Source organism: Solanum stenotomum, chromosome 2 (genome assembly GCF_019186545.1).
Source record: "Solanum stenotomum isolate F172 chromosome 2, ASM1918654v1, whole genome shotgun sequence".
NCBI classification, from domain to species: Eukaryota; Viridiplantae; Streptophyta; class Magnoliopsida; order Solanales; family Solanaceae; genus Solanum; species Solanum stenotomum.
Window position 1 is genome coordinate 29,056,553 of NC_064283.1, and position 21,674 is coordinate 29,078,226.

At 38.1% G+C, this 21,674-nt stretch overlaps 1 protein-coding gene across 3 annotated transcripts in view; it reads left to right on the forward strand.

Moving 5' to 3' along the window:
- Window positions 1–288: 288 nt before the first annotated feature.
- Window positions 289–21,674, forward strand: part of LOC125855457 (uncharacterized) — a 32,939-nt gene continuing 11,553 nt past the window's right edge. For 2 of the 3 annotated variants that reach the window (XM_049535181.1, XM_049535180.1), the window contains exons 1-9: window positions 289–405; window positions 491–546; window positions 648–681; window positions 1,134–1,232; window positions 1,334–1,482; window positions 2,477–2,515; window positions 5,713–5,805; window positions 6,360–6,458; window positions 13,590–13,670. In XM_049535181.1, coding sequence (XP_049391138.1) covers window positions 339–405; window positions 491–546; window positions 648–681; window positions 1,134–1,232; window positions 1,334–1,482; window positions 2,477–2,515; window positions 5,713–5,805; window positions 6,360–6,458; window positions 13,590–13,670 — 717 coding nt within the window. In that variant the 5' untranslated portion in view covers window positions 289–338. The remainder of the gene's footprint in view (window positions 406–490; window positions 547–647; window positions 682–1,133; window positions 1,233–1,333; window positions 1,483–2,476; window positions 2,516–5,712; window positions 5,806–6,359; window positions 6,459–13,589; window positions 13,671–21,674) is intronic. The other variant, XM_049535179.1, reaches the window with a different exon arrangement.

Genomic DNA, 21,674 nt, shown 5'->3' on the forward strand with positions numbered 1-21,674 from the left:
CTAATTACATGATTGACCTCATCAAATTGAAATAAATATATACATTATTGCATTTAACTAATAAATTTTTCATTGACTAGGTTCGTGTGAATAAGAGATATATATGATGATCCACATTAAACATTCAAAAAATAATCTGCAATATTATTTTGTGCAAAATTTATTATTCAAATCTTTGCTTAAATTTTCTAAATTGATAATTGAAAAACTAGTAAAAATAAAAAATCGTATTAAAAATTTAATTAACCCTCCAAATTATATTTGTTTCACACAAATGGAAAACAAAAAGTATATATACGGCGAACGCTAGAAATTGTGAGATTAAAAGACTGACAAATATGATCTTGTATTTGGTGTTCCTTGTTATCTTCGCGTTCTTGTTCATCAAGTTCCTCACTGCTGATGGTAACTATTTGATATGGATGCATCTTGATTTTGAATCTGAATTCGATATGAACAGATCAGTGAAGTTTCAAAATTTTGTTATCAGGGGATTTCACATTATTATCAAAAGGGAATGTGAAACGCGAAGAAATTGAAGATAAGGTTACCTATTTTTGTGTTTCTGAATTTTGATTATTAAGAAATTCGTAAAAATAGCAAGTGTTTGGAGTACTATTTTTGATGCCCAATTTTAAGCCGTGCAGGTTATTTGGATTACTGGAGCTAGTCGTGGAATAGGTATTTGTTTTTTTCCAGTTATGGTGATTTTTAAAGAAATTTATTTATATGAAACTAGTTCTTTCGAAGTACATAACAGTTGAACTTGTTGTCTTTTATACTATGAATCTATGATCATTTGTCTATTAAGTGTCATAAGTTTGACCATTCATGTTTGATTGAAACTCCTAGCGAAAGCAAAGGGTTTGCCTTCTAGTTTTAGCTTGTCGCACCAGGCTTGCCTAGTGCGGGTGAGCTATTGCATAGGAGAGGGTTTTTTACCCTGTGCACACCCAAATGGTAGTGGCTGCGGGGTTCCTTGTCAAAAAAAAAGAAGAATAACTGTCATAAGTTTGTCGTCTCCCTATTGCTGCTAAAATATTTCGTCTACTGACATAAAGAACTTTTTATCTTTGTTTTTACTTCTTGTTGTCATTTTCATTCGTTGCTATTTTTTGGATATTGGTGAAAAGGGGAAATTCTTGCCAAACAACTTGCAAGTTTAGGAGCAAAACTCATTATATCTGCTCGAAATGAAGCTGAGCTACAGCATGTCAAGCAACAACTTACAGGTAACGCTTTCTAAGTGATGCAGGATAAGCCTCTTTCTTTCTTACTTCTCTGCTTACTATCCTGCTTTATACTTGGGCATTATTGTATCTGTTAAAATCAGGAAAATATGCACCAAGAGATGTCATGGTTTTACCATTGGACTTGACATCTGGGGAGGAAAGTCTGAGATTGGCTGTAGAGAAAGCTGAATCATTTTTTGATGCAGCTGGAGTGGATTATATGATTCACAATGCAGCCTATGAGCGTCCAGTAAGTCCACAATATTTTTGATAAAGAAGCCTATAATTAATTGAACTTCCATTATTGGCCAAATTATTCTCTTGCATCTAACTCAGGTTCTAATCAATTATTTTAGTTTGTTTCTGCTTTCATTTGGATTCATTATCTTCATGGTGTCAGTATCCCTTTTGGGCTAATGATATAAGGGCTTGTTATGAACAAACTCATCTTATGGAGTTTTCTTAACCCGTATATTTCAACATTAAATTAACAGATCATTAGGAACCCTGTTAACATAGAGGATATTCGATTCTTTTGCTAGTCCTATAAAAAGCATAGAACATGAGGGTGTTTTGAAGAATTGGACTCTTCAATATTTTCTGAAGATGGTTTGGCCAACTATGTCCTATTTTTATTTCAATCTAAAGAAACTGGGAACTTCTGTTATGGCGCTTGACGATTGAGTTGTGCAACAAAAAGTCATCCTTCACTTCTTAAAAATATCTTCTGGTGTTCTTGTCAATCTTTATGTTTAACTTTTGTGCCTCCTATTTGGTTGGGCATGAAACAAAATGATACCACGTCAGTTTTTATATAATTTTATCAAAGTAGTGTTGGAAGAAAACAATAAAAGAATTCACACTTAAAAGTTTCTTGAATCAGAGAAAACCTTAATTTTGTGGAATTCTTTGTAGGTTGAGGGTTGACACTTGCTGAGGATGTCAAATTAAAATTTTAAGTAATGTGGCTGGTTTTAATGTAAACTAATAGTTTTTAACCTTTTTCCCCTTGTAAAAACAAATGGTGCTAAATCTTTTATAACTATCACTGGAGTACATGCAGGTGGGTGGGGAGAGGGAGTGAGAGAAATCACTATGAAGGACAATTTAAAATTTGCAACTTTCTCTTTGTAGCTTGCAGAACTTTAACATCTGGCTTTTCACCAAGTTTTTCTTTGATCAATTCAAGATGATTGTTAATGTTATGAAGATGTAGTTAGATAATATAATTCTCTTTATTGCAGAAATCTACAGCACTGGATGTGACAGAAGAAACACTCAAGGTATCATGTCTTCATAAACCACGTTGGACTGATTAGGTCCATATCCATGCCTTGCCTATAAAGTTCCACCCTAGTCAGTTCATGGGTTCTTTGCTTAATCAATTTAATCAGAGCTAGCAGACTCTCAATTCAGTAGTACACACCCACAACCACAAATAGTTCGTTTTACAAAAGATGTTAAAACACAATCCTTCTCAAATATAAACGTTAAAACACAAGGAAGTGTTTGTGAACTGCGACATTATGTCCACATATAGAATACCCTTAGTTATTATTGTTTATTTGTTGGTTTCCAATGATATTTTTGGCTAGGAATATGTTCCTTCCAGATTATATTTCCTTTCAGTGACAATCATAAGCAATTTACATTAGGAAAGAAGACATATTTCCAGAGTAAGTTATATATAATGAGAATGTCTGTATATCCTTAGTGCAGAAGTTGACAGGATGTGGTGTCAGGGGCATAACAAAGCAAAATTTACAGTCAATTCTGCATATAGGATCCAGAATAATCACCCAATCAGTCAAGACTAAGAGTTGTGGCCATGGAAGCACATGTGGGAAGTTAGAATTCCATATAAATGGAATGCTTTATCTGGTTGGTAGTAACAGGCATGCTTAACACATGAAATTTAAAGAGAGACATACAATTATCTTCAAGATGATATCTTTGTGGTAAGGAAGCTGAAACTGTCATCTATGTTACATTGTGGGTTGACTTCTCAAATCTGGAACATCTTTCTATGCATGAGGTATCAAATGGACAGTGCCAAAAAGCTCTTTGGAGTCTTTGGTGGACAATGCCAAAAACATCTTTCTATGTTGTTGAAATGTATTTGGTGGACTGTTTGGAGGGAAAGAAATTCGAGATACATTGGAGGCATGGGTAATCAAATTCCGAAGATCAAGATGAACTCCCTTTTGTTATTTCATTTTTGGTGTAAAGAAGAACCCCTACTAGAAACTGTAGCTATCCTAGAAATTTTAGATTTAGGTTTGGTACATGTCAACGGGAGGAAAAGCTTCCTATAACCAGTAAATTTTGAAACATGGAAATTTTGAAGTCAATACTTGGAGGTGAAGCGGGTGTCCTCCCAATCACATACTTAGGTATGCCTTCGGGGGTAAAATCCTAGTCTGTGGAAATCTGGGATGGGGTGATTGAGAAGTGTGAGAAGAGGTTAACAAGGTGGAAGCCTCAGTACCTTTCACTAGGGGCAAGACTAACTTTGATTAATTTTGTACTTGATGCACTTCTAACATATATGATGTCATTATTTCCTGTCCCGCAAGGAAAGGAGAGGTATCAGTTAGTCAAATGGAAAACTGTGATCACTGAAAAGAGAGTTGGGGGTCTGGGGATCAAGAACATGAAGAACCAGAGCAAAGCTTTGAGGATGAAGTGGCTTTGGAAGTACTCAAATGATAATCAGAATATGTGGGGCTCAGTCATAAAGGAAAACTATGAAGAGAGTGATAGTTGGATGACAAAGGAGGTTACCACCCTTTTAATTGTGTTAGCTTATGAAAATCCATTCGAGAACTTTGGAATGAATTCAAACTAAACACCAAGATCAAAGTGGTAGATGGCATTAAAACTAGATTCTGGAAGGACGATTGGCATGAAGAAGAAAATATGGAGACTCTCTTCCCTAACATTCACAATTTAGTTCTTCAGCAACAAAGTACTATAGCTCACTTATGCACTCCTCAAGGGTGGAATTTTGTATTTAGAAGACACCTCAATGACTGGGAAATCTCAAGAGTAACCGAATTTTTTAGAAGCATTGATCAGTTTAGTTGTTTGGAAACAGGGCGGGACAGATTGCAGTGGTTGGGAAGCAGTAAAGGGATTTTTAAACTAGGTGCATCATACAAGAAATTGAACCATCAAAATCTACAGTTACTCAAGTGGCCTTGGAGACATATATGGAAAGCCAAAATCCCTTGCAAGGTGTCTTGCTTTGTGTGGTTACTGGCTAAAGAAGCAGTATTGACACAGGAGAATTTAATGAAGAGGCGAATTACACTTTGCTCTAGATGTTGAAAAGCCAAAATCCCCTACAAGGTGTCTTGCTTTGTGTGGTTACTGGCTAAAGAAGCAATATTGACACAGGACAATTTAGTGAAGAGGCGAATTACACTTTGCTCTAGATGTTTTTTCTGTGGAAAAACTGCAAAAACAGTCAATCCTTTGTTCATCCAATGTGAAGTCAGTGGCCAGTTGTGGAATTTGTTCCTGAGACTTAAACATGTCCTGGTCCATGCCTGGGAGATTTCAGAGGCTCTATATAGCTGGGAAGAAGAAGGGACACAAGCAAAAAACAGAAGTAACTGGAGAATTGTCCCTGCCACTATTTGGTGGACAATATTGAAAGAGAGGACCCTTTCTCTGTCTCTATCATTGGTGTCTTAGACTCATTATAAGGATAGGTTGGTATTATTAGAGTTCCTTATGTAAATACAGTTTCAGTACAACCTATGTATTGTTCTACAGAAATAGAAACAATTACCATTTTCAAAAAAAAAAAGGATAGCTTTTTCGGTTTTAGCTTCACATTTATACATATGGTTTTGGCACTGTGTTTGTGCACTGATATATAGAAATTGATACCATTCTCAAAAAAAGAAGAAGGGAAGAGGTGAAACTTGGAGACTTAGAGGGAGCTTGATCGCAGAGTGTTACAATTACTGCAAAAACAGGAGGATGGAGGGAAAAAAGAATTCAAGCAACGCAAAGGAAATTATAAATATCACTTGAATTTGATTTAGTCTCAAATGTACATCATATGGGCTATGTACATTTTCTAGGTGTCTAGCAGCTTGTAGAGATGTCAGTTTGTATATAATTAGCTTGGCAGAAAAAAGTTCTTTTAGATGCAGGCCCCTCCTGGTATAATATATTGGAGTAACTTTTATTAAAAGAAGGGAAGCTGCTTTTTATCTTCTTTTTTTCGGTGGACACTTTTGTCATCTAAAGCATGAGCATGTTTTTATGGTTTTGCTATCCATCTCTACAGAGGATTTGTCAGAAAAAGAGTCCTGAGGTTCTAATGACTCTTCATTAGTTTCTTTGAACAGGTCTGTTCTGTGGATGTCCATCTACCCATGGCGACCTGATAATATATGACATCCGATTATGAAATGTTTCTATTGTGCTGCTTCAAATACTTATATCATAGCTGATCTGTTAGTAGGCAATGTTAAATGTGAATGTCGTGGGCCCCATATCGATGACGCGGATGCTTGTGCCTTACATGCTGAAGCGGGGAAGAGGACATCTTGTTGTGGTAAGTAGAATTATCAGAGGTGCGGTTAAGTTTGGTGACTACAGTTATCTTGATGCCATAACCTGATTGCAACACTTGTTCCGGACAAAAATCTACTAAATTATTAACTAAGAAAATACTTAATCATACAAAATGCTGGCTGGTGGTTTACCAAGGTTGTTGCAGTATAGTCTACTAATGTTATCTTAATTTAGTACAATCTTTTAGGATCACATTCCTTTTCTGGTTCTTCTCGTATACAATTCTGATTTTCAGAGTCATTCTTTTCTATGCAAATTTTTTATGCAGGCAGGTGAAACTCAAGTACATCCATACTCTCAAATGAATATAATAACACAATAATTCTCTTGGGAAAACTGTTTTTATCATGTTCTTATGTTAATCAGGTGGTTGCTTTTTAGTATGCCCTCGTGGCAGGACTATGGAAAGTTTCTCCACTTTTGTAATCGTTCTGTTCCATTATTAATATGTGCAAGAAATTTAGTTTTCTGTACTTTATATACCCCTTGATGAGGCGATGGGAAAAAATATTCATTTGATTTATTTATATCTAGATGAGCAGTGCAGCTGGAAAGACTCCTGCACCAGGTCAGGCGGTATACTCGGCGTCTAAATTTGCAGTAAATGGGTATTTCCACTCCTTGCGTTCTGAGGTATGCATATTTTTTTTTGATAAGGTAAACAATTTTATTAACAACTAGTAAATGGGCCCATGCTTCGCGCGGTTAGGTTATTTTTCTTTAAAATTTATTAGAATAGAACTTTTCTTGTATTTTGATGTTATAGCATTTTATATAAATCTATTTTCAAGAGTATAGAGGTTATTCAATTGTAGTTTACCATTTGTTTTATTAAAAGAAAAGGCAAAATTACAAATCATAACACTATTTTCTCCTAGTTTACATAATTTCATTTTACAGATTCATTAATTTGATTTTGAAATTTTACAATGGTTAGTTTAGTTTTATCATCTATATGCATGGTTACATAGTGTCTTTAATTAGAGAGTCAAATAAATATTTTTCTCAATTTTCTTCTTTGCAAATTTTGTTAGTATAACGCTATCAATTACTTTCAAAATTAATTTTTTTTTTTTTTTTAAAAAAAAAAATATATATATAACTAATGTGTTTATCAAGAGCAAAGGTTCCATAATCATATGATATACCAATAAGTAATATGTAGTCATTATATGTTTTAAAATTAAAATGCAATCTTCCAAAATACAAATTTCATACGTAATATAGTTATGATGGTGTTTGGGAATTGAAGTTGTTCACGAATAAAACATTAAGGATCCTTGAAAAGGGTGAAAGAGAAGTAAGAGATAATGGGAAAAAAGTTCAAAAGAGTACTTTGGTGCGAGAGAATGGCCATTATTGTGTATCATACAATTGTAATTAATTGCTAGTTTTAGTTCTATCATTTGAGTTTCTATTTTTTTTTTTTACTCCTGTTAATATTAACATTATTATGACAACAAGTTGTAAAGAAATGTATTCTGTAAAAAGTTATTTGTGAATCTGCAGTAATTGGATTTACATAGAGTCTGTACTAACAAATACTTATAACAATAACTTTACAGAAACATAAACAACAAAGTTTAAAACATGTACTCAAAAACAACAATTAATATCATAAGCATAAATTAATAAATTAATGACTGTAAAAAAAACATACCAGGAACTGTAACAATAGAATGAAACAGAAAGGAAAAATCGAGCTCATTGAATGCACAGTGTTTCCTTAAAGAAATCATCCCCCTCTAGTACCCGAGGTTTAAAGAAATAGATCCTCTCAGGATGAAACGATTTTATTCACCAGTGTAATGATACAAAAACAATAGTGTCAGTGAGCCACTCAACATGAGCAAAGTACACAAATATTTAATTGTGCAGAAGAAGAAGAAGAAGAAGAAGAAGTTCAGAATCAAATATTTAATTGTGCAGAAGAAGAAGAAGTTCAGAATTTTCGTTGTTTTAAAATGAGAGGGAACCCCTCTATTTATAGACAACAAAGGATAGTGTGAACAAATGCTTATTGTGCCTTACCGGAAAGGTCACAACTCTTCGGAGAAGCCACAACTCTTCGGAAATGTCACAACCTTTCATAAAATCGCAACTTAGTCACAACTTTTAATAGAAGTCGCAACTCTTCATAAAAGTCACAACTTTAATAAAAGTCAACCTTTCATAAAAGTCGCAACTCTTAATAAAAATCGCAACTTTTCATAAAAGTCGCAACTTTTAATAATAGTCACAATTTTTCATGAAAGGGGAGGCTAATTTTGGAAATAAATAAATTAAAAAGGAATCCTTGTTTGTGGTGGCGCCACGTAGGTGGGCGTAGGGTTCTCTTTTATATATGATATATGATGATTGGGGAAAACCCCCCATATACAAGCTGCATACCCAAAAAGAGAACCTACATCGAAACATGAATCTCAAAAAAAGAGGCCCAATCTTCTATACAAACTTGGGTCTCGTGGGAACACCAAAAGCAAACTAGAAATAGAAGACTATTTGCAACTTTACAATATCTTGTTCAACCCCTTCAAACACTCTCCGATTTCCCTCTCTCCAAATAACCACAACAGTTCTAGCGGGGAACCTTCCAAGCCCTAGGACTCCTCTTTCCCCTCCTATAACCCAGCTATGCAAAGCCTCCTTCACTGTTCTTGGCATCACCCATCGCACCCAAAACCAATTAAGAATTACTCTCCACAAAGGTTAGCCACTTGACAATGCAACAAGAAATTATCCACATCTTCACTCAAACTTTTGCACAGGAAGCACCAACTAAAATAGTTGATCTTCTTTTTTGTCTGGTTTTCCGCTGTCAATATCACACCCTTGCTGCCAACCACGCAAAGAAACACTCCTTCCTCGGACCCCTGGGTACTTAAATAGCACAATGAGGGAAAATACATTCAACTCTTGTTAATAACCTCTCATAATACGATTTAAAAGTGAATTAGCCATCTCTACTCCGGTGTTATCAAAAGAAAAAATTGCAGAAAAGCTCTAAGTTCCGTTGGGGCTTTAAGCGCAAATAAAACGTGGGCTTTAATGAAAAAAGGCGTAAGGGGAGAAAAAATACAATAATATGTTTAGTCCAAGGCTAATAATTTAAAAGCATGACAAATATATGAACAAAGAAATTGAAAAATAATAACGATAAAATGAAATAGCAATTGTTTAGTGTCATCGCTTTAGAAGAGGTTCATTGACAAAGAAAAGTATGTCTTAGAACTTTGATGACGACACTAAAGCGCACATTAAGTGAGGCGAAGTGCTCAACATGTTTTGAGCCTTGCTTCAGGGCTTAACCGTGCTTTAAGCGCGCCTTTGATAACACTGCTCTACTCTCTCGCCATCTCCATACATCTCATCTATCAATAAGCAGATCCTCCCCATACAGTAACTCAACCAAATTAATAAAATTCTTCCAACTCCCAGTCCTGTAGATTCGTCCTGAACCTCAGATCCCAATGAACGTCCTCCTCGTGAGACCTCGAAACTTGATGGACTGTCATCTCTCTTTGGCAAGACACTCTATATATGTTAGGGAAAACTTCCCACAGCTCATCCTCCCCACACCACTTGTGTGTCCAGAAACTGATACTTCTGCCATCCCCTACTCCGGAAGAAGTATGTCTACCGAAGTCTTCCCATCCCTTCATAATACTCCTCCATAAACCATACCCAAAAGGTGTTGTGATATTTTGTCCTCCACCCACCTTCCAAAATGCCATACTTTTCTGCTACCATCCCCCTCCGAAACACATTCTCCTCTGCCCCAAACCTCTATAACCACTTCCCCTAGCGAGGCTTTGTTGAACCTGAGATCTTTCACACCTAGTCCTCACCATTCCTTTGGAGATGTGACAACTCTCCAATCACTAAGTGAAACTTTTTATATCCCTCCGTTGAGTTACATAGAATTTTCCACTAAAGTCTTTCCATCCTTTCTGTCACTTTACAAGGAGCCTGCAGGAGTGACATTTATGTGGGGATGCTAGATAAAGTACTTCTGATCAATACTTCCTTCCCACCTTTGGGGAAGTATCTCTTTTGCCACCCCTCTGGCTGCTTCTTAACTCTCTCAATCACCGGATTCCACACTGATAGATCTTTGTTCGAAGCACCCAATGGTAGACCCAAGTATGTAGTAGGTAATGTGCCCGCCTTACAATTCAACACCTGCACAATCTCATCCATATTAACCACTTCTCCTACTTGAGTGATTTCATATTTCCTGAATTGATCTTTAGGCCTGACACAACCTCAAACATATAAGTATCTGTCTCAAGTAATCTAGCTATAATTTCGTTGGGAGACCTCTGCATCACAAAACACCAAGGTATCATCCACAAATAAGAGATGTGTGACAGTCATATCACTCTGCTCTCCAATGAAGCATCGAAACCCTTCAAAAAGCCTCCGGTAACTGCCCTATCAATCATTTTGCTCAGTGCTTCCAATACCAAAGTAAATAGCATTGGAGTAAAGGATCCCACCGTCTTAACCCGCTCGAGCTCCCAAAGAAACCACAAGGATTCTTATTTACCAAACTAGAAAATCTGGCAGTAGAGATGCAAACTTTAACCCATTTCCTCCCCTTGTCCCTAAACCTCATCTTTTGCATCATGAAGTCTAGAAACTCCCAATTCACATGATCATAAGCTTTCTCAAGATTCAATTTACATAAAATGTGCGACTCTCCTTTCTTCCTTCTGGAGTCAACCACTTCATTTGCCACTAAATCTGCATCAAGGATCTGTGTTACTTCGACAACAGCATTTTGAGAGGATGAAACTGTCTCATCCAGTACCTTTTTAGTCTGTTAGAAAGCACCTTAGAGATGATCTTATAGATGCTTCCCACCAGACTAATAGGCCTATAATCTTTGATGCTTATCGCGCTCCTTCGTTCTTCGGCACAATGGTAATGAAAGATGCATTAAGACTTTTCCCACTCTCCAGTTTCTTGAAATTCTGCAATAGTCTCCATCAACTCACCTTCAACTATCCTCCAACAGTGTTGGAAAAAAGCTAGAGTGGCCCCTAAGGCCTAGCTCAAGTGGCAAAAGGTGGAGGATTTGTGGCTTAGGTTGCAGGTTCAAGCCCCACACTATGCAAAGCGAAGCCAGTATTTAAGTGGAGAAGGGTAGAGGGGTGGGCCCATTATCCACCGAGTTTAGAAGGTTGTGATTGGTCCAAAGGGCGGGTCACAGACGGATTTCTCGGTTATAATAAAAAAAAAAAAACTATAGTGAAGCATCCAATCTCGGGGCCTTGTCTCCTGTACTAGTCAAAATAGCATCCCTTACCTCTTCTTCTAAAATAGTCATTTCCAACCACTCCCTCATCCCCTCCCCTAATTGACTAAGCACTATTCCCCTAAGCTTCAGTCTTCAGCTAATATCTTCTTTAAGTAACAGTTCATTACCACAACAACCCCCTTAACTTCCTTTCCCTTTCAAATATTACTCCATTCACTTCTAAAGATTCAATGAAGTTCCTCCTATTTTCTACAGCAACCCTATGAAAAAAATGTGTTTGAATCCCCTTCTTTCAACCACAACGCCCTCGATTTTTGTCTCCAACTAACCTCTCGAGCTATTGCTAAAGTGGCTATCTCTCTCTTCGCCTCCTCTTTCTTAATACTCCCCCTCGTCTAACTCTCTCAACCCTTCCACCCGCTCCATTTCTCCCACCACGTTAGTTGAGTCCTTCATTTTAACTTCTATCATTTCCAAACACCTCCTTATATCTTCTTTTAGCAATTTTAATTTGCTGGCAAATTGGAACGAGGGTGTGCCTACAACTTCATATCCATTCGACCTCCCATATACTCTTTCTTTAAAGTCTAACACCTGAAGCCACATGTTCTCAAACTTGAAAGGGGTGTGCATGTTCCTCCTTCTACTCCCATCAAGCATGATAGTCACGAACTGCCTCTTACTTACCTCCATCACCTCTATTTTTCTCTCATCCCTTAAGATTACTATATCCCTTGCATTACCTATGACTGGAACCCAATCATACTTCACCTACTGTTCCCCATACGCTTCTAGCAACCCTGTCTGTCATTACTTCTACTTTCGTCTCCTGAAGACACAAGAGATTCGACCCCCAATCCTCCCTTCTTTGACGTTCTATGTAGTGGTTTTAACTTCCATGGACAAAGTTTTTACCCTCATCGCCCCTCCTCTTCTCCCCCATAGCACCACTCCTTTCCCTACTTCTACATCTCCTCTCATACACTATCATTTTACCTCCCCCCTCCTTCTCGTTCCCCAATCTTCTATCACTCCCCTCCCTACAGTCTTCTCCCATTCCCTATCTTGTTTTGCCTCTAGTTCAATATACCTGAGCAAATCTAACACCTTCCTCTCCTTCCCTTCAAATAACACCCCAAAAAATTTCTCCAAATCTAAGGTATTTTTCCCCCACCCCACCTGTCATATTTCTTTTGTCCTCGACACAAGCTAACGATATCACATCTTCTATCTGTATGTCTTTACACCCGCTGCCAGTGCCAATCATCAGTGGTGAATTAGCTGAAAAATGACAGTCAGCTCCTTCCCCCACTGTGTATAATGACATTTTGATTTATACAGGACCCTCGGCTACTTCCCACTCCCTTTCCACTCATTTCTGGAAGAAAAGGAGCCAACTGAACAATGCCGGCATTAACAGACCCTATTTCCAGCACCGGCAAGGTCGCCGGATGAACTCCAGCCTCAGATCCAGCACAGAAGGCTCACCAGAGGTAGACTTCCCAGAACCCAACACCCATCGTCTGGTCAAAATGACTCCATACCACCCCTGATATGTAACTTCCGAGTTCACTAGAAGCAGATTCCGACACACCTGAAACAGAAGTTGTGACCTTCTGCTGCTCCCCCACGGATGAAACAGAAAACCCAGGTCCTTCACAGCGTTGACAAAGTAACTTGAGGTTGGCATAGCCAATTCCTTCCACTTTTGCTTGATTTTCGGCGCCGGAATAGTAGGTGTTTGGTTCTTCTTCTCTTTCAAAGTGATCTGCCAATTCAAACTTGTATTCCTGGTTATGTTACTTGCAATCTGGCCATTAGACTTTCTTTGAGTAGTGAACCGGTTCAATATGCCCCTCCAAACTGGTTCACTAATCCAAGGGTAATTCTGTCTTTTCACCTTCTTAGAGCTTTTCTTCCTTTCCACAATTCAAAACTTCCGTTGCCTCTTTCTTCTTCTCAATGATTTGCCTCCCTTCCAAGTTCCAAGGCTTTTGGTGAAAGACGACCCCCCCTAACAGCCATCTTACCTCTCCTACCCCCTATTCTTCCTCCCTTCTCAGCATTACTGTCGTTTCCCTCCATCTTTGAAGGCATCCTCATTGGAGTGTATTCAATGTATAACCATATCCTAAAACCCATTCACCAAAACAGAGCAGCTTGTTTGACAGTTGACAGAAGTCAGATCTCATTATATCTGGTAGGCACTATTGATCTACAAGCAGGTTCAATTTTTTAAGGACTCGAGCGGTGTTGTGTCTCATCACCACCGATCAATAAAATTATTCAAGTATGAAAGTTTCATATATACATAACAGAAGATGTCCTCTTAAGCTGGTAGCTGAATTTGGTCCAGTATGGTGTTTGATTCCAACATCCATAATATTATCATTATTATTCTAGCTTCCTCAATACCCCTCATAAATGATCAAGAGCCTTGTTATTATCATCTTCTTTCTTTTATTTATCTTAGCATTCATCTATTTCTTTTCCCTGTGCAGCTCTGTCGTAAAGGAATCAAGGTTACTGTAGTTTGCCCAGGTCCTGTAGAAACTCCCAATCCAAGAACTGGTTCAACCGAGGTGATTATCTTTCTCTTTATTCTGATTAGATGTGTTTTCTGTTGAATGTCTACAATAATAGGCTGATCAGTGCTCGTATTCCATCATTTGGAACTTACCCGACACTTACTGTCTGATGAGGTAACCCTGTGTTTAGCTGACTGATAAATAATCTAACTAAATTGTCTGAATTATCGGGAAGGGACAGCATAATTAACATAACTGAAATATCCAGGGCCAACGTAATTATCATAACTAAGTTGTGTAACAAATTGTTAAAAGGTGATCGTCTGAAGAGAAAGAAATGCCAGATGTTTTGAGAATAGAAGTAGCACAATACAGAAGATCAAGCTCAACTGATTTCTGCTATTTTGGTGTTCAAAGACCTTTTCTCATGATACAGAGACAATCCTAGAAGTTTTTGATTCATGTTAGGGTTGTATTTGCTTCAGTTTTTTATTACTTCCTTACCATTTTTTTTGTATAGGGTCTTTTCAGTACTTACTTAAGTACTGGTTTATACTGGTTTATAATACAAAGTTGTTACCTGTTCAACAAGATAAATAAATGCTAAAGTTGTACTATAAAACAAACTAACACCCAGTAGGATAAGTCATGAGCCTCTTAAGAGTACTGACTACATAATGTTTTTGGGCAATCTCTGGAATACTAATATTTCTAACATAACATAATAAAGTACGACTTCCCTCCTAAGAAGAGGGCGAAGTAAGCTGATCTTGAGTTTGAACATCGCATCTGGAACGTGGTCTGCAGTATCTTCATCTATGAAAGTCGAAGCAGGGGCCACTCGGGCTAAGTATCACCTACAGAATACCCAGTAAGTCTGATAGACTACCTCCTAGAAAAGTGGAGCTAGAATTTCTGGGGTAAGAAATAACAAACAAGGTAAAATGTTAAACAAGCAAACATGAAAAGCATATAAAGAATGAACATTGATGTAAGCTGATAACTGAGTTATTTTTGAAGAAATGGTTTTTCTGAGTTAAATGGATTTTTCACACAATGGCCTTGCTAATGTGGATCTGGCAACACGCCTAATTCCAATAAACATCTAATTGTGGTCATGCGTACATGAGATCTGCCAACATGCACGAGGAGTGAACTTTCTCCTCAGCAAACAATCGCTCTATGAGCGTGGGTAAGCTAAACCCTGACCCTTGTGGCATCACACAAGGGGAGGTCGGCTAGCTCTCCTGTCTGAATGTGATCACATTAATGCGCTGAACTGAGAAGTGTCACATACACATACACGTGAGAAGTATCACATAGGGAATGCTTCACATATATATAGGGTTGAGATGCTTCACATATGCACACAGGTGTAGCTGACACTCATGGCCCATGTTCTGTTTATATGTAATGATTTACAACCTTTCAGGTATCTAGCCATTTGTATGCTATCTTATTGTTAACATGTTTTAGTTGTAACCAACCTTTTTTCGTAATATCCTGGCGTGGAAGCACAAGTCACATAAGACACATAAGGCACATAAGAGGGGCATCTATTACCTCGCCACTTAGTCTTCTAGTTAAGGCCTAAGGTCAATTGAAGACAAGGCACAATATATATCACCTTTCACATAATAGACGACGTTCATGAATTTAAACATGCTTATAAGGTAATGCATCTACATCGCTTTTATTCTATGTCCTTCAAACTATGGACGACCATTAAGCATATATGCTAATCTCTATAATGTATTATACTTGGCTTATTTATGATCGTAAGCGATTCCTTAAGCTCTAGGACTTACTTTGCCAGAACATATAGCATGAAAGGATAGGTCAATGAAGACTATGCTTAAGAAGAGTACATGACACTTAATGACATCACACATGGAGGGTATATCTTTTTCGTACTTTAAGCTCAGTTAAGAATAGGGGTGGTACGACTTACTTCTTGGAGGGACTCCATTTCAACACTTATGACAACAAACGTTTGAACTAAGAGGAACTTTTTTTAACAATATACGAATATATGGAAACTCCTAAGTCCGAACAATAGGAATGCAAACAATTGAAAGAAGTACGTGAACATGAAGCATATAGCATATAAATTCATGTATTTAATCATCTACGACCTTATGGTTGATAAGAGAGTAAATAGGTGACGGGGAGATCATGCCATAGCGGCTAAAAAAAGATTTAGCTTCCAATCCTAGCATCCTATGACTACCAAAACACTCGTTTTCAGTGTCAATCTATAAGAGCGACAAGTAATATAACTATTACAAACGGCCCAACAACATGCCCAGGTCACATAGGCAATATATCGACCATTAGGTGAGTGGCAAGCTCGTAGGACGCGTTATTGAGAAGTTTCTCCATATCTCCATCCTTAACCACATCAACAACCTCACATGACCTTTTAAGAAGGTCTCCTGGCACTTCCCGGGATCCTCAATACATAAAACAATTCATAAACATCCTTACACAACAAGTTACAATTGAACTTTACGACTTACAATCACTGTCTCGTGAGTTCTTGTCAAAACACATGTAAAGTGCTCCTACGAGCTCATAGATTAAGAGGAAAGCGAAGATATCCAGTCTTACTTCACAAACTTTCTCAAAACAACTCCTTCAAGAAACTAAAAAAGAAGAAAAGCTTAATAGTAGCATCATGTGATATGGAGGAAAGATTAATCGTTGGAAATCTTTGGAAACACTTAATTATGGAGAGGTGAGGAGAGGATTTAGGAACCCCTTGGAACTGATTGAGATTTAATAAGTTGGAAAAGGACTGAAAAAGTCTGATTTGCCTTAAAAAGGCCTCCACTGCCTCCCACTTACGGCTGGAGTCATACGTGTACGTACCGTACATTTCACATTTGGTCTGTCTGTTGAGTGGGTGTGGCCATAAGTGAAAATCCTTCCAATAGTTTGTTCTTAAATCGTCCATAACTTTTGATGTAGAAATCGAATTGACGAGTGGTTTGTTTTATTGGGAACTAGACTCGTAGTTCTTTAATTTGATAGGTAGTACAACCTTAAATAGTTCATATATTGGGAGATATGCCGTTTAAAGTCAGACCACGTCTGGGATCACTTGAAATAATCCTCCGCAATTGCAACTTTTTTTTTATGACAAGGAAAACCCACAGCCGCTACTCTTTGGATGCACACAAGGTAAAACCCCCGCTCCTATACAATATCTCTCAAACCACACAGGAGAGGTAACCCGCACTAGGCAAGCTCGGTGTGACGAGCTCGACCCAGAAGGCAAACAAACCCCTTGCTTTCGGTGGCCATGGGTTTCAAACTTGAGACTTCCAACATGGAAGTCCCAAACCCAAACCCAAACCACTGGGCACCCCGAAGGATAACAATTGTTCAGATTTAAGGCCGCATTGCAACCTTCAACCTGAACTTTTGTTTTATGGCTCTCTATAGCCTCTTAACTTTGGTTTGATACTTCAGCACCTTCATATATTGGTTCCTGATATAATTACCCATTTACAACCTTATTCTCCCGAGTTCACACAAATATGTTGATGTTTGACTAGTCGTATGTTGGTGTAGAGGTACAGGGGGTTACATATACAACCAACAAAAGGATTCCACCAGTCCATCCTGACCTCAAAGTTTTTCCAGGCTCAGTCTTCTTGCAGAATTTGCTTAGCTATGTTCCTGTTACGAAACTCAATGAGGAAGCTGTTCCTGGCCATCACGTAAATGTTAACCCCAGAAGCTTTCTTCCACATAGAAGTTGACTACCTTTGAACATTAGAAAGTGTTGGCAATTCATGGTTACCAAAAGTCCCCGTTAAGCATCTTCCAAAAAGACCCTCTAATTGATGGAGGTTGGGTTTGCCATTTACTATCCTTAACCACCTTTGCGTAAGGGTAGTCTTTATTGGGTAGTCTGGCGGTAGGTTTGAAGGACAGTTGAGTAGAACATTTAATGAGCTTTTCAATTTTAAAAGCTGTCTCTCCAGCCTGCATTAATGGCTAGTTCAGAGACTATAATAACTGACTAGCTGATATGAGGCCAAAATATATATATATATATATATATAGATTTATTCAATTACTATTTACCTCACATTTTAGCTCTTCATTATTGTTTTTTAGCATGAATTTTATGAATTATTCTTATATTGGGTATTTAATGTATAAGATTAAAAAGGTGTGAAGATGAAGAACAATAAATTATATATGAAAATCAAGCATGCAACTTAATCCAAAAAAGTTAATATAATATTAATATTTATATCTATCCATATGCTGCACCATTATGCGAAATTAAAAGAGAAGGTTGACTTACATGTTGCCATGTGACTGGCTCTGAAGATGTGGCAGGAAATTACGGAAGCGACAACATTTTTTCCTAGAAACACGTGCAACGCAGAAACCAAATTCAATTGGGTTTTAGGTTTCCCAATTTATGTTGGACTCAGTTATTTTATTTGTGGTTTTCTACATCTATAAATAGTCTAGAAGAATAATTCTTATACTAAAAATTCTCAGTTGGAATGTCAGGGGTCTGAATGACAGTAGGAAGCGGAGTACCATTAAGTCTCTATTAATGAAGTGGAAGGCTGACATAGTTTGTCTTCAAGAAACTAAAATTGAGGATTGGTCACAACAACTAGTCAATTCTCTTTGGGGGAATAGATGGGCCAGCTGGGCAGACTTACAAGCAAACGGTACCAGGGGGAGAATCCTAATTTTGTGGGATAAAAGGTTCTGGAAAAGTGTCAACATTGAACCAGGAACCTACTTGGTCTCTGTAATTTTAGAGAGTGTCCAGGAACAATTCAGATGGTGCTATACAGGAGTGCATGGACCACATACAAACAGCAAAAGGGAGGATCTTTGGTATGAACTAGCCTCGATTAGGGGCACTTGGGATGGTCAATGGGTGTTGGGAGGAGATTTCAATATGTGCAGATTTGACTACGAAAAATTCAACTGTCATAGAAGGAGTAGAGCTATGGAGAACTTCTCAAAAACCATACTAGATTTAGGACTCATGGATTTACCTCTGCGAGGAGCGCAATATACGTGGTCAAGAGGAACTGAGCTTTTGCAGGCATCGAGAATTGATAGATTCTTGATCTCATCAGAGTGGAATGACAGTTTTAAGACAATAAAGCAAGTGGCCCTTCGTAGAGTAATATCTGACCACAAACCTTTGATGCTTGAATGTGGGGAATGGGACTCTAGCTCATCCTACTTCAAGTTTGAAAACATGTGGTTACAGGCTGAGGGGTTCCTTGATTCAGTTAAAAACTGGTTGAGTAGCTTTGAAGTAGAGGGCAGTCCTGATTTCGTTCTAGTACAAAAGTTAAAATATCTAAAAAAGGATATCTCTACATGGAATAAGGAGGTATTTGGGAAGTTGGAAGAACAAAGAAGCCAGGCTTTGAATGACCTCACTAATCTAGAACAATCTTCTGAAGGCAGAATCCTTTCCGAGGCTGAAAATGCTCAAATGATTAACTTGCAGACACATTTAGAACAATTAGCAAAGATTGAGGAGGTTTCATGGAGACAAAAGTCAAGATGTTTATGGCTTAAGGATGGGGACAGGAACACTAAGTACTTTCAGAGCATGGCTAATGCTAATAGAAGGTACAATTGTATTGATAAGCTAAAAATAGCGGAGCATGTAATTGAGGATAAAAGAGAGATCAAGGGGAAATTTTGAGCTACTATCAGCATCTGTATACAGAAAATGAACCATGGAGACCATCAGCTAGATTTGAGAATTTAGCTAGAATCTCTGAAGCAGAAAGTACTTGGCTGGAAAAGGAGTTTGAAGAGGAAGAGATCTTCTCAGTTATTAAAAGTTGTGCTCCTGATAAGGCTCCGGGGCCGGATGGTGTTACCATGGCATTTTTCCAACATGCCTGGGAGATTATCAAGTACGAGATCATCAAAGCTTTGAGACACTACCACCAACACTGCCACATGGTCAAATCTGTAAATGCCACTTTCATATCCTTGATTCCTAAAAAGAAAGGGGCAATTGAGCTCAGAGATTATAGACCAATCTGCCTTATTAGCAGCATTTACAAGATAACATCAAAGCTTCTGGCAAACAGGCTCAAAACAGTGATTGGAAAATTGGTTTCTGGAAGCCAAAATGCATTTGTTCGAGGAAGGCAATTATCAGATGCAGCCCTCATTGCTAATGAAGCTCTAGATTGGAAAATAAAGAGTGGAGAACCAGGGTTGCTAGTGAAGCTAGACATTGAGAAAGTTTTTGACAAAGTAAGCTGGTCATACTTACTTACTATCCCGAGGCAAATGGGGTTTGGTGAAAGATGGATAAGATGGATGAAATTCAGTATCACAACAGTCAAGTATTCTATCTTGGTGAATAGATCACCTGTGGGTTTCTTCCCTCCCCAAAGAGGGATTAGACAGGGTGATCCTATTTCACCATTCTTATTCATCTTGGCAATGGAAGGCCTCAGCAAAATGATTCAGAAAGCAAGTTCTTTGCATTGGATTGAGCCAATTAAGATAGGAAGAGATCCGACATCTCAAGCTAATGTATCGCATCTACTCTATGCAGATGATACATTGATTTTCTGTGGTGCTGAAAGATCACAAGTGATGCAGCTTAATCTAACTTTGTTTATTTTTGAAGCTATTTCAGGTTTACACATGAATATGCAAAAGAGCACTATCTACCCAGTTAATGAAGTTTTAAATCTGGAGGAGCTGGCTGATATCATGGGCTGCAACATTGGCTCATTTCCTTCCACTTATTTGGGTCTTCCTTTGGGTGCTCAGCATAAATCCACTGAAATTTGGACAGGGGTTATTGAAAAGTTTGAGAAGAGGTTGGCAACATGGCAAATGCAATATCTCTCCTTTGGTGGTAGAGTAACACTTATCAATAGTGTTCTAGACAGTTTACCTACTTATTACATGGCCTTGCTCCCAATGCCAAGTGAGGTTATAGAACAGATTGACAAGATAAGAAGGGACTTCCTCTGGAAAGGCAACAGGGAGAAACACAAATTTCATCTCATCGAATGGGAGAAGGTCACACAACCAAAATACCAAGGAGGTCTTGGCATTAAGAACCTTGCAGCCCACAAAAGAAGTATGATGATGAAGGGGCTTTGGAGATACAACTTGGAAGACGCAGGGCTCTGGAAAGAGGTCATCATAGCTAAGCATGGAAGGCGGAATCAATGGTGCTCAAATATTACTACACTTCCTTACAGAGTGGGACTGTGGAAGAGTATTAGGATGTTGTGGGATACATTTGATCAGAACGCTTACTTTGAATTGGGCAATGGTTTACTCCTAAAATTTTGGACAGACAAATGGCTTGGAAATACCACTCTTCAGGAGGATTTCCCAGATTTGTTTAGAATTGCTCAAGATCCCAATTCTGTTATTGCTGCTAATAGAGAAGGGATCAATTGGGATATGAGATTTAGAAGGAATATGCACGATTGGGAAGTGAATGATCTGGTAGACCTTTTTGCTAGACTACAACATTGTCATATTAATCTCCAGGCAGCTGATAAGCTCAAATGGGGACACCAGAAAGGAGTTTATACAGTCAAGGAAGGGTATCAACAGTTGTGCTCTAGAAACCCCGTGATAGCTAACTGGCACTGGAAACTCATCTGGAGGACCAAGCTACCACCTAAGGTAGTTTTTTTTACCTGGATAGCTCTATATGAGGCATGTCTCACCCAAGACAACATAAAGAAAAGAAAAATCCAATTCCCAAACAGATGCTATATGTGCAAAAAAGAGGCTGAAAACCCTATACACCTTCTTCATTGTGAGGTGGCCTCAGAATTATGGAGCATGCCTTTTTGTCTCTCTGGCATCAATTGGACCACACCCCTCACTGTTAAGGATGCATATGAGAGTTGGAGTCTATGGAAAGTTGACAAAGCCATCAAGAAGATCTGGATTATGATACCTGCTTGTATTTTTTTGTGTGTTTGGTTAGAGAGGAACAAGAGATGTTTTGATGGAGAGTCAACTACTTTAGGCATATGAAGACTTGGTGCACTAAAAATT